Source organism: Nerophis lumbriciformis, linkage group LG10, assembly GCF_033978685.3.
Source record: "Nerophis lumbriciformis linkage group LG10, RoL_Nlum_v2.1, whole genome shotgun sequence".
In the NCBI taxonomy this organism is placed as follows: Eukaryota; Metazoa; Chordata; class Actinopteri; order Syngnathiformes; family Syngnathidae; genus Nerophis; species Nerophis lumbriciformis.
In genome coordinates, this window is record NC_084557.2 from 30,221,326 (window position 1) to 30,235,597 (window position 14,272).

General features: G+C 42.5%; 1 protein-coding gene across 1 annotated transcript in view; it reads right to left on the reverse strand.

The window, feature by feature from the left end:
* Nucleotides 1-14,272, reverse strand: part of hydin (HYDIN axonemal central pair apparatus protein) — a 112,438-nt gene continuing 98,166 nt past the window's right edge. Inside the window, exons 81-91 of the mRNA XM_061969863.2 lie at nt 14,112-14,255; nt 13,862-14,032; nt 7,817-7,926; nt 7,419-7,641; nt 7,006-7,215; nt 6,613-6,776; nt 4,136-4,286; nt 3,831-4,061; nt 3,525-3,749; nt 3,145-3,420; nt 1-989 (exon numbers count right to left, since the gene is read on the reverse strand). Of these exons, the coding sequence (XP_061825847.2) occupies nt 774-989; nt 3,145-3,420; nt 3,525-3,749; nt 3,831-4,061; nt 4,136-4,286; nt 6,613-6,776; nt 7,006-7,215; nt 7,419-7,641; nt 7,817-7,926; nt 13,862-14,032; nt 14,112-14,255 (2,121 nt within the window). The 3' untranslated portion in view covers nt 1-773. The remainder of the gene's footprint in view (nt 990-3,144; nt 3,421-3,524; nt 3,750-3,830; nt 4,062-4,135; nt 4,287-6,612; nt 6,777-7,005; nt 7,216-7,418; nt 7,642-7,816; nt 7,927-13,861; nt 14,033-14,111; nt 14,256-14,272) is intronic.

Below are 14,272 nucleotides of genomic sequence, written 5' to 3' on the forward strand. Positions count from 1 at the left end.
AAGGGAGAAGTCCGGCTCCACAGTCTTTAGCTTTATGGAAATGTGGCCCACAAAACAATTTAGTTGAATATCCTTGCTCTATAACATAAAAATTGTTGTATGGAGAACTTGCAACATTTCTCTTATGCAGTTGTTTTATTTTTTGTGTGTTTTGGGCATTTGCAGTGTTTTAGTTTTAGCAGTTTAATAAGAAAGGCAACATTTCTAATTTGCAGCAGTGGTTTTAAGTGTGTTGTGTTTGGTTTTGGATCATCGGAGCATTTGGTTGTTACTTTGTATTATCCCTGTCAGTCACTGTACATTAGATCAGTGAACGGATCAATCAAAAATAGTGTCATAAATCAAAGTATACTAGACAACTGTATACTGTCCATTGGAGTCAAAATATTGCATGTTAGATTCCGACTTGCCCTAAAACTTTTCCTCTACCCAAATAACTGAGAATTGTCCAAATAACCTTGTAGAAGATACTGAACTCTGTTATTTGTGGATATGTGGGACTAACATTATTTATTGCTACAGCAATACAACTTATATGGCCACTAAAATGTAACAAATTGGAACTTTGGTGACAGACAAAACAGTAATTTAAGAATTAAGAGACATGAGTGCCCTCTTGTGGTTGTTACTATGTCATGCTGTCTGCCAACATTTCTTTACAAAAGTGTACACTACACTACTATGACAACTAATACATGTATTAAAATACATTATATAAGGTAAAGCTTTGGTGGGAATATAAACTGAAAACATGATTATCATAGATAATAGGTCTAGGATGACTCCAGCAGATTTCCCTTCAAGTAATATACCCATGAGGAGACTCTGTCCCGACTTTGTCCCTCTGAGCACTGGTTGGAAATGGTCAATTTGCCAATCCACGGGCCTGATGAGCCTCCTTCAGGAGCCGCAAAGGACACTTGGATGTTCTGGATCTTTTTGGAAGGGATAGTGTCTGCTTTTTTAACAGAAAAACAGGGGTTGTCCACCTGCAAAAGAAACACTGCATAGTTAGTATTTTAAAACAACATACATACAAACACAATATAGACCAGTGTTTCCTAACCTTGTTGGAGGTACCGAACCCCACCAGTTTCATATGCGCATTCACTGAACCCGAACCGTAATCATAAAATGATGTTGTTATATTAAAGAAATACTAATAAAGTTATATTTTACAAACAGAAAGTTACAGGAATGTACACATGATCCCATGTTTACATCTCATTGTGCAACATGTGAATGTCTTAGTGGGAACTAAATGCGATATCTGAAAGGGGTACACATTATTTCCAAAGCAGGACCCCCACCCAGACATATAATAGTAGTACACAACTCATGAAAAACAATATGTTATAGTCATTGTAAGTGGGCCAAAACACTTATATTAGAAAATAATCTCATTGAAATGACTGCTGTCATTTGATTACAATAATAAAACATTGAACTTGTTATTTAGTCAGGTTTGGGACAGGTGTGCTGCAGGTGTGCTGCAGGTGTGACCACAGTGCATGTGCACGTCTGACGTCGCTCACATGTGCTCCACATCAATGCTCAAGGAGTTTTTGCGTTTTATATGGAAAATTAGAGGGAACATTGTTTGGGGGTATGCATAATACGCCGACAGGAAGAAGTTTTTATTTACACGATGAGTCGGGCGTGTCTTGACCTCCGCAGCGGAGGCTCTGCCGAACCCCCGAGGCCGACTTACCGAACCCCTAGGGTTCGATTAAACCCAGGTTAAGAACCACTGATATCGACTAAAGAATCCAGACACTTGGGCCATTTACTGTTCAAGCAGGACTGTGCCATACCTGTGTGAAGTTTCATTGACCTATAAAATAATCTCTCATAACTCAGTCACAAAAACAGTACAAACAAGCATTTCAACTGCACAAACCAGCACAAACGAATGGGACTATTTCAACAGAGTTTGTGCGAGGGCTCAACTTCACACAGGTCTGTACCATGTGTCCATGTAGAGACCATATGTCAATATGAGTTGCACAGAACCCAGAACTCAATGAATTAACTTCTACAGCAGGGGTGTCTAAAGGTTTTACAGAAAGGGCCGCATACAGAAAAAGTGAAGGATGCAGCCGGGCCCCTTTGATACTTTGTGTGTACTAACAATGCGATGTAGTTATATACACTGTACGCTAAGCTACTGGAACAAAACATCCACATCTCAATCTCTCCATGATTTTGTGGGCTTTTTTTGTGATTCTTGTGATCTAAAGTGCCTGAATTCACAGAAGCTTTTTCAGAAAATTGTGGCAAAAGTTGCATTGTTTTGAGGTTGTTATTTTTTCCCCCCATAAGATTCGTTTGAGATTTTGGAAATAAAAAAAATGTTCCACAAAAATCTGACTAAATGATTTGCAAACAAGTATACAGTATTTCAAGCGGTAGAAAAATAGATAAATGGATAGCGGAATATGAAAAATAAATACAATTTTGATGTTTAAAGCACTGTATAACGGATAAACCATGGAAATCCCGATTATATATATATATATATATATACATATATATATATATATATATATATGTCTTAATTAGATTATCCAAAAAATAGTGCTCGATACCGTGGTAGAGCGCAATATGTATGTGTGGGGAAAAATCACAAGACTACTTCATCTCTACAGGCCTGTTTTATGAGGGGTTCCCTCAATCATCAGGAGAAATCTCACACATACATATATATACATATATATATATAGATATAGATATTCGCTACAGTGGGTTGTTATACTGTCAGGGATTAGATCATTGCATACGATAGTGCAAAGATTAGTGACCTGTGTACTCGCAGACAAATTTCATACCCTGACTGGATTTAAGATTAAACAAGTTTTCAACAAATAAATGATGTGCATTCAAGTAGAACATTTAAAAAAATATTACTGATGACATTTGTGTTTTTTACAATATTATGTTGTAAAAACACAAATGTCATCAGGAATAAATTGTATTGTAAACAGATACACACAAAACCTGAAGAACATCTCCCCATGTGGTAGTTGTTTTAACTGCTAATGGAGCCTAAGAATATTGTGTCTATTTACACAACGTAGCCCAATACTTCTGTCTATATGGCTGTTGATTTTGTCGAGGCTGGGGTTTGAAAGTCCCATAAAATACCTGAAAAGAGAAGGTTGTGGTCTGCAGGAACACATTCTTGAAGGGGATTGTGACGCTTCTGCCGGTCCTAATGTTGAACGGGCCTTGTGTTTTGGGAGGCAAGCCATTTCCACGTAATAGGAAGACATATTCACCACCAACTCCAGAGGACAGGTTGAGTTGGCCTTTCACCTCACCCAGTTGATATGGCTCAAAAGTAACTTCCACACTGACATTTGAGCCTGTTTGATTACTGGCAGTCACACTCTTGCCCACCGTGAAAGCCGGGCAGTCAGTCTGCAGAAGGGTGAGGGCAAAATTGGATAGCGAAAAAAAATACAGGCTATTTATGAACACAATTATTTTTGGATAATATTCCTTAAATGTCAACACTGCAGTACCTTGCAAGCAAATTCTGTTTTAAAGTGGGAGTAATTGAGGAAATTGATGGAAATAACATGGTTGCTGCCCAGAGGAGCACTGAAGCGAGGAGCCTTCTCTGGTGGTTGAGGTAGCGCTCGAAGAAGAAGACCATAATAAAAGTAACCTAGATCGGTGCAAAATAGTGACAGTCGAGAAGTCGATTCGCCTGCACGCAAAGGCTGGTAGTCGAAGGTCAGAGCACCCTAATAGGAGCATAAACATACTGTAAGCAACTGTTTTTGAGAAACACCAAAGCATAGTGTACAACCCATGCAGTCATTGACCTTTGATAGCCCTGGCACCACGTGTTGGCTTGGAGCACTGATGTCAGGGCATTTACAGTCAACGGTGAGGCAGATGGACGTGTTTAGGGGGTTCTGCACTTCTATAGTGGCCGAAGTCTTCTCGCGGACATTTGTCACCAGTTCTATGGTGTACAAGTCTACCGGAGTTGTCACTTTGAAGTTAATGATGTAGAACAAATATTCCCCTGACGCCTTATTCAGAAATGTCACCTGAGAAGACAGGATAGTTTGACTCACAAAAAAGCTAAATCACAACTCAAATGTGCGCGTGTTTGGAATCAAACCTTAGCATTGAATTGACCCTCTCGGTATGTGTAAAAATGAATCTTATAGTCCTTCTTGGACAGAGCAGGGACATCAATGTACTCACGACCCTTCAGGGACACTGTAGAATCTGGATTGTCAGGTTTCAGGAACTCTAGTGTAACCAGGAAGCTGGCAACAAAGAAATAAAGGTAATTAGACACTTCATTAACCTTATTTTGATTAGTATACAGGTCAGTGTATATGTTCAGTTATTGGAGTTATTGGTATGTCAATAGTTGTTTGACCACCACATGAGATTGACATTTTGAAACAATCCATCTTCAGCAACAAATACATCTTGGATACTTTTCCTGTGGACAGGTTTAGGTGAAAAAAAATAAATTAAGATTAATAGTATAGTTATTCTAAAGCAGGGCTTTTCTACTGAATGGTTTTAGAGGCCCGTACTTAGATTCCTGTGGCGAGAGACAAGTGGACGAACAAGTGTTGGAATGGCAAGACCTTCCGTTTGGTACAGCCCGCAGCCCGGTCTTGCAACCTATGCCCTGCAACGCCATACAGTAGAATCCAGCCAACCTGGCAACGACCTTAACTTCTCAGTAAATAACTGTTTTTATGTGGATTATTGTCTCCAAAGCTTGCACACCCAAGATAAAGTCAAGCCACTTGTTAGCCATTATTGCCACAGCAGGGTTTGATTTGCGCCAGTGGGCCTGCAATGAAGCAAACATCCTGAGCCAGAACAGAGAGCCTGGACAAGTGGTTAGCCCACGACAACTCCAACCCCCAACAATCTACCCTTTGTCTTAGTTGGAACTGGAGACAGACTCCCTGAGCTACAAACACAGACCTGTGACCTATGAAGCGCCAACACTAAGAAACATTTACAAAGTCCTCACCTCCCAATATGATCCCCTTGGTTACCTGTTGTCTTACTCCACCTGAGCAAAGCTTATCCTCCGGCAGTTATAGGATAAGCTGCGTGGCTAGGATGACAGAAACCTTCCCTATAACTCGTGCAGGCCTAGTCCAGTTGGGAAACTGAACTTGGGTGTTTGTCTTGTTTGTCTCTCCCACACCCTCATGATCCCACAGGTGCTGTGCTGGGAGGTGCTACGTAGGAGTTAGCATCCAGCTAAAACCTACTAGTAGCTAATGTTGTAGCTTGCAATTACGGTGTTGAGGGGGCGGGAACGATGTCGTTCAGTGTGGTCACCCTGTGTGGTTCGTTTGTCGCCACTAAATGGCGGTATTGTATTAATTTTAATATTTCCTAAGCTAAGTGCATTGTGCATGCCTTAGACTTCTCACAGGTATGATATGTATGTATTTCTGTAAATTGAGATGTGTATACTTATAATAATAATGGATTAGATTTATATAGCGCTTTTCTAGACACTCAAAGCGCTTCACAGAGCATTGAGAACCTATCATTCATTCACACCCGGTGGTGGTAAGCTACATTTGTAGCCACAGCTGCCCTGGGGTAGACTGACGGAAGCGTGGCTGCCAGTTTGCGCCTACTGCCCTACGACCACCACCCATCATTCATACACCAGTGTAAGCAGGATATATATATATATATATATATATATATATATATATATATATATATATACAGTGCTATCAACATCAGCAGAAATACAGCTCCTGAAGAATATTTGGATTGTCATCCTTCCTACCATCTTTCCTATAGTAACTTCTCTAAACCAGGAGTCCCCAACCTTTTTTGCCCCACGGACCAGTTTGTTGCAGGCATTATTTTCACGTGTGGCATATAAATACAGCAGAAATAAATACATGAAAAATACAACTCACTATAATGCTGAATTAGTGTGAGGTCTGGGCTTGTTTCCTTGCAATGAGATCCCCAGCAGGTTGATGGTATATACTACCATCAACCTGCTGGGGACTGCAGATGGAAATCAGCCTTTGGCTACAATCTGTCACATTTATATTGTATATGTTCATTAATGTGCATTGTATCATGTCACAAAGTTATAACAAGTATAATGAATGGCGACTTCCTATGAGGAGTTTTATTGTTTATCTATAAACAAGCTTATTGGTGTGTTTAGTGGGATAGGTGAAAGTTAAGTCGGAGAAAATGCAGTCGTTTATAAATTATTTAATGTTTCTGTGCGGCCCGGTAGAAAATGCGTCACGGATCGGTACCAGTCCTCGGACCAGTGGTTGGGGACCCCTGCTCTGGACGAATTAGCCCTTTAGCTATCGCCTCCTTAACAATATGATTGATAGATTTCTGTTTATGTAAACATAAAACATTTTTTGTAAAAAAACATTAACAGTATGCGCAACAAGATATGATCTGTGGCAAACATACAATACATACTGTATATTTTTTAGCTGGTTGTGTTTGGGCCCTATATGGCAACCAATCAATCTGAAGCCAATTGGTGAAAATCTGAAAACTTAGGTGGGATTGGTTACAGGGAAATGAGAATAAAAAGGAGTGAGCCTGTCGATGTTTTACCGTTTCTGCTTTGAGAACCAGTTCATCACGGGGAGTATCTGTGTGTATTGGGTCTTAGCAGGCAGTTCGTGTACAATGGTGTTCTCTGCTTTAGGAGCCTCAGCAGTTCCTTGTAGCGAGTACCACATGCCAGTTCCATTGGGAAATGAGAAAAATACTGACCCCTGAAGATATAGAAGAGACAAATGTGCATAAATTATGTCCTAAATGTAAGCGTTTGAAAAAGGTTACTATATTTCCCAATATTTACTATATTGCCCAATATTAAAACAAGACAATTCAAGAGAACATAACAATTCCTTTGGTATTGAAATTTTGTGTCATTATGCTGACATCAGCAAGATGAGTAAGAAATGATTTGACTATTGCGTTCAAACGTCGGTGCTTCTTTACCAAGTGTTTCTTTCCGTCAGTAGTCATGCACAGTGGCGTGTAGGTTATCTCATATATGCTGCTTTGGAGGGGCTCCAGAGCTACAGAGGGTGCAGCTCTCCAGTACTCGCCTTTGATGACAGGTCGAATGTTGCAACGTTGGTTTGTGGGGTTGACCACAACCAGTGTCTGAGTTTGAGAACCACGCACTGGGCAAACAAAACTCACCAGCTGGACAAGAGGAAAAAAGGAGAAAAGTTGATCAATGTACGTACAATACTATTATTAAATACATAAGTGCCTAAAAGAACCACGCGGGAGGAATCTAAGATAATCTATTAAATTGATAAATGTCCTTTAATCAGTTGCCCTTTGTGAAATATGTGTTTTTCTTAGGGTTGTGTACATGGGTAATACATGGGTAATGATAAAACCTCTTTGTTGTAGGGGGTTGCAATACAGGTGCCGGTCACAGTGAGGGTAATGGGTGAAGAGGAGCCTTCGATGTAGCAAGATAAGTTTTCATATCTTGAGTCATTATTCAAGCTCTTTGGAGCAAACGTCAATTCTACAGGGACCCCCATTCCAGGTTGGATAGAGCCTCTGGTTGGCGTGATGGACAATTCTGGAGGAAAGTCTGCAGTTTTCCAGTGGAATCTGTTTATTTGGTCAAATAACACTAATTAATAACTAACAGGAACTTTTCTGTCAGATGAAAATCCCGAGCATTGCAGTTGTACAAAATTAAATAATATCTAGTATAGAATGTTGTCTTGATTGTCTGAGGTTATAGTTATTTTTACACAACACCAAATGTAGAAGTCATGCTTACCGGGCACAAAGTTCTCCTGTGTTTACCATGAGAACTTTTTTTTTGGCCTGGCAGTGCTGGACAATTGGTCCAAATCCAAGGTGGTCCTGTTCCAGATTCACTTTCACAATCTGAAAGAAGGAGTTAAAACTGTTGGTGAACATAGTTTTCCCAACACTTAAATGTTTTAGACAAAACAACCTGAACCCAAGTGGTGTTTTGTTATTGGACTTTTGTGCCCGTCACGGATTGTCCATAACGAACACCATGTTCAAGCATAAGGGTGTCCATATGTGCACTTGGCACCAGGACACCCTAGGCCGCAGTTCTATGATCGACTTTGTAGTTGTGTCATCGGATTTGCGGCCTCATGTTTTGGACACTCGGGTGAAGAGAGGGGCGGAGCTTTCTACCGATCACCACCTGGTGGTGAGTTGGCTGCGATGGTGGGGGAGGATGCCGGACAGACCTGGCAGGCCCAAACGCATTGTGAGGGTTTGCTGGGAACGTCTGGCAGAGTCTCCTGTCAGAGAGAGTTTCAATTCCCACCTCCGGAAGAACTTTGAACATGTCACGAGGGAGGTGCTGGACATTGAGTCCGAGTGGACCATGTTCCGCACCTCTATTGTCGAGGCGGCTGATTGGAGCTGTGGCCGCAAGGTAGTTGGTGCCTGTCGTGGCGGTAATCCTAGAACCCGTTGGTGGACACCGGCGGTGAGGGATGCCGTCAAGCTGAAGAAGGAGTCCTATCGGGTTCTTTTGGCTCATGGGACTCCTGAGGCAGCGGACAGGTACCGACAGGCCAAGCGGTGTGCGGCTTCAGCGGTCGCGGAGGCAAAAACTCGGACATGGGAGGAGTTCGGGGAAGCCATGGAAAACGACTTCCGGACGGCTTCGAAGCGATTCTGGACCACCATCCACCGCCTCAGGAAGGGGAAGCAGTGCACTACCAACACCGTGTATGGTGCGGATGGTGTTCTGCTGACCTCGAATGCGGAAGTTGTGGATCGGTGGAGGGAATACTTCGAAGAACTCCTCAATCCCACCAACACGTCTTCCTATGAGGAAGCAGTGCCTGAGGAATCTGTGGTGGGCTCTCCTATTTCTGGGGCTGAGGTTGCTGAGGTAGTTAAAAAGCTCCTCGGTGGCAAGGCCCCGGGGGTGGATGAGATCCGCCCGGAGTTCCTTAAGGCTCTGGATGCTGTAGGGCTGTCTTGGTTGACAAGACTCTGCAGCATCGCGTGGACATCGGGGGCAGTACCTCTGGATTGGCAGACCGGGGTGGTGGTTCCTCTCTTTAAAAAGGGGAACCGGAGGGTGTGTTCTAACTATCGTGGGATCACACTCCTCAGCCTTCCCGGTAAGGTCTATTCAGGTGTACTGGAGAGGAGGCTACGCCGGATAGTCGAACCTCGGATTCAGGAGGAACAGTGTGGTTTTCGTCCTGGTCGTGGAACTGTGGACCAGCTCTATACTCTCGGCAGGGTCCTTGAGGGTGCATGGGAGTTTGCCCAACCAGTCTACATGTGCTTTGTGGACTTGGAGAAGGCATTCGACCGTGTCCCTCGGGAAGTCCTGTGGGGAGTGCTCAGAGAGTATGGGGTTTCGGACTGTCTGATTGTGGCGGTCCGCTCCCTGTATGATCAGTGTCAGAGCTTGGTTCGCATTGCCGGCAGTAAGTCGGACACGTTTCCGGTGAGGGTTGGACTCCGCCAAGGCTGCCCTTTGTCACCGATTCTGTTCATAACTTTTATGGACAGAATTTCTAGGCGCAGTCAAGGCGTTGAGGGGATCCGGTTTGGTGGCTGCAGGATTAGGTCTCTGCTTTTTGCAGATGATGTGGTCCTGATGGCTTCATCTGGCCAGGATCTTCAGCTCTCACTGGATCGGTTCGCAGCTGAGTGTGAAGCGACTGGGATGAGAATCAGCACCTCCAAGTCCGAGTCCATGGTTCTCGCCCGGAAAAGGGTGGAGTGCCATCTCCGGGTTGGGGAGGAGATCTTGCCCCAAGTGGAGGAGTTCAAGTACCTCGGAGTCTTGTTCACGAGTGAGGGAAGAGTGGATCGTGAGATCGACAGGCGGATCGGTGCGGCGTCTTCAGTAATGCGGACGCTGTATCGATCCGTTGTGGTGAAGAAGGAGCTGAGCCGGAAGGCAAAGCTCTCAATTTACCGGTCGATCTACGTTCCCATCCTCACCTATGGTCATGAGCTTTGGGTTATGACCGAAAGGACAAGATCACGGGTACAATCGGCCGAAATGAGTTTCCTCCGCCGGGTGGCGGGGCTCTCCCTTAGAGATAGGGTGAGAAGCTCTGTCATCCGGGGGGAGCTCAAAGTAAAGCCGCTGCTCCTCCGCATCGAGAGGAGCCAGATGAGGTGGTTCGGGCATCTGGTCAGGATGCCACCCGAGCGCCTCCCTAAGGAGGTGTTTAGGGCATGTCCGACCGGTAGGAGGCCACGAGGAAGACCCAGGACACGTTGGGAAGACTGTGTCTCCCGGCTGGCCTGGGAACGCCTCGGGATCCCCCGGGAGGAGCTGGACGAAGTGGCTGGGGAGAGGGAAGTCTGGGCTTCCCTGCTTAGGCTGCTGCCCCCGCGACCCGACCTCGGATAAGCGGAAGAAGATGGATGGATGGATGGACAAAACAACCTTTACATTGTTTGCTACAAACAGTCCAAAGAAAGCTGATTATTGATCAAGGGGGTCTCTTTTTATTTTCTATTTAGTCCATCGTAGTATACTCATGTGTCATGTATTTCACAGAGAAAACTGGATAATGCACAAATAGAGTTGAGGCTGAATTGAGTACTAGAAAAAACATATGGGTGAAGGAGCCATCACGTAACACTCGTGCTGCACCAAACGATTATTTTTTTAATCGTATTAAGCTACCGATTATTTTTTGATTTATCGATTAATATGTAGATTTAATTTCAATGTAATGTGTCATAATCGGTTACCCGGATCATGGCATGATTTATGTTGGTTATGTTTCTGTTTTAGTCTGTTTCCTGGGTGCACACTCTTTCCCTGTTTATTGTTGGTTTCCATGGGCACTGATTCTCGTCACCTGTCTTAGTTTTGCAATTAGTGTTCCCACCAGGTGTTTTGGCTAATCACTCCCCTTTACAGTTTCCTGTCACCCAGCAGTAAGGGCTGGGTCAATGTTTGCTTTATGCAACATTTACGTTCCCCTGGTTTTCTCCTCGTTGTAGTGCACGCTAGCATTCCTTGTTTATCACCCTTGGTGACTATGTTTTGTTTAGCTCCACGCTTGCTAGCGTTTTCAGTTTTGTATTTTTTGATCCTGTCCTAAAAATCATTAAATATACTTCATCTTACCTGCTCGCCGCACCTGCTTGTCGTCTGTATTGGAAGGAACGCTACCAGCGCAGCTATGCGTCCCCGCAGACGTAACAGTAATGTACTGTTTTTTAATGTAGTGGTACAACACATTTTACAGATGAATTTGCCAAAAATACGCCAACAATTTTCTTGTAAATAGAAACTTTAAATGGATGTTGTTTGGCCATCCGAGAAAATTGCCTTTAATGCTGCTTTTTTAAGTGCTTGTGCATTGCCATGCTTATGAAAACCCATTTGTAATTTCCATAGTTTACAGAGTTATTTTCTATGGCTATGACACTGGATGTCAATGACCTTTTATCCCCCCAAAAGGCTTGTTTTCTGTGGTGGCTTCTGATTAGGGTTTTTATGCTGTCAATTTCGATATCGATCGTCCATAAGTGAGATCAGCCTGTACAATCACATGTATTAACTTATGGTGAGATTTATTGATATGGTCTGAAGAATGAACCATAACATCACCTTAGTTTTTGAGAAATTAACTAGTATTGGGTCATTTAAAAAATGTAGGTATCGATCCAATTCTATATAGTTACAGGAGAAGTATTGGACATACCAATATTGATACCAATATTTTTTACTTTGACATATTTAGGAGTACTAAATGAATTTGCTTTTCAATTTGTAATCACAATTATAATCAACGGAAATAAAGGAAAGGCAGTTTAACAATATCAACTAGATTAATAATTTATTTCATTATTCTCTTCTATGACATACAATGATTTAAGCAAAATTAAAGTAATTAGTGTACAATATTTAAACAAAAGCAAAAATAACCCTCTACTACTCATTTTAAATCTTTTGGTTTTTGCTCTCAAAGTCCTTCTGTGTCCAAGGACTTATATACACTCTGAATTTGTATACATTAACAAAAACGACAACAAAAGAATGGATTTTGTGAAAAAGTATGAATGGACATAAACGAACACAGCTGCTAGCATTAGCTGCGTTTGTCAGCAGAAAGACCAAACTGCAAGTCATGAGCTACAAAGTCATCATTTGTTGTGATAGTTTTTTGTTTTTTTGAAAGGCATTGACTGGCATCTGGCGATCACGCATCTTTTGTCGATGCCTCAACACAAAGTACGTAACTTTGACGTTTTTACGACATCAACCAGTGATCAGGGGCTGGTGGATCTGAGAGCATTCCACAGCAGTTTCTCATAGCAAGATCCAGTGACCAACACAAGAAATGGCATACATCTAAGAAAGAGTGTCCAGTATGAAGAGCTGGACAGCACCAGGCACAGACACATACTCGCTTGAAAAACTCATGCACACCATGGATGTGCCTGAACTCATGCAGAGTTGTTAACACTAGGCTGTCCTGATGATAAAGAACCACCAAGAAGTAAAAAACTCCAACCTTCCTGTGAACTATATAGAAGTTCCAGTCAGGCATTATAGTGACCAAGAAGAGAAGGCACATACATTAGCTTCACACATGGTTGAGACACAGAAAGGAATTGGTAGTGGCACTAGAGGAGCCTAGCATCAACAACTGGTTGACCATGCCGCCACTTTGCGAGACCAAACAGATCAAGCTGTGCACTGCCTGGATAAACTACAAGAAGGCCTATGACTTGAAGCCACACTTGTGGATCTGGAATGCGTAAAGCAACATCAACAAGACACTAAGAGACTTCACTAAGGACTTACTGCAGCTATGGAATCCAACCCTAGAGGACAACTCAAAGCCAATTACACAAATTACTATCAAGTGTGGCATATACCAAGGATATGCTCTGTCCACAGATGATGATGAAGAATGGCTTCGGATACAGGTTCCATTGTGGAGGAATCCTTCACATGGATGACATCAAGCTTGAAATGTCATGTAGGATAGACAAGTTCAGAACAACTACGAATACATTGAGATCCAATAAGCAAATGGAAACGACAAGGAAGCCGTAAGGAAGTCAGTTACAGTTAAATACCTAGAGCGATTAGGACACGTTTGTAAAAGTCAGCTGAATAGGAAAGTCAGAGCTAACAAGACGTATGCTCTGCCGGTCATCAAATACTAGGGGTGTAACAATTGACCAATATACCGATAGATCAATATAAATTTCTAAAATTCATATTCCTAAAATGCTAGTATATAGATTTGTGCTTGGCAAGTTTGCCTTCTGGAACATAAGTATTGATACAGGATAGTTTAAAGGAATCATTTATTTAACCTTATTTCCCTACAAGAAATAACAGGCATATAGGAAAAGCTACTTAATCACTGAATATCGCCACTGAATCACATCGGCAACCACAATTTCTGTATCAAATCAAATCGTCAACACGACTCGTTTCACCCCGTTTGACTGCACCCATGGTGTAATGAGCCAACCATGGTGTAATAAGACGATCGAAGGAGGAGATACAACTCAATTACATCAAGACATGGAAGTTCCTGAAAAAGAATGGATGGTGTCACCCCAAGTCTCGCATCTTGAGACTGTCCACAGAGTGGACCAAGGATTTGTTACCCCAAAAAGGAGATTCGGAGGGTTATTAGGAAGATGACCCCCAGTGATGCTACGCCTTAGAAAGCAGACATTCTAAGGAGCATAATAAAGAGAGCCCTGCATGGTGTACACCACCGATAAATAGGCAAAATGGTTTATAGGGAGAAATGTAAATTATGTTATAATAATACATATATTTGAGACCAATACATTTTTATATTGATTGGAAATGTACCTTGCAGCAGCCCTGGATGGTCAGCAGGGGGAGTATATAGCCTTTAATATCAGCCTGCAGCTCTGCAGTAAAGGGAGGAATATCTGTACAGGGTGTAAAGTGGATCTCAACAATACATGAGCCGGTATTAGCTGCAATGCACTGCTGGCCTGCTGGACTGAGTGACAGATTCTGGATGAGGCAAAGCACAGTACAGTTAATACATAACTGCTGTCCATTAGTTATAACTACATGAAAGTATGTTCCCTACTTTGGGGTCCAACTTGTCAATCTGCAATGCGTAAGGAATGTCCAATATACAGCGGTTGGCCAGGTGCACTCGTTTAGTCACTTTTTGTCCCACTGACAGAGTTCCAAGTTTCACCTTCTTGGACTTTGGAGACAATACCTCAAACTAGAACAAATTATACA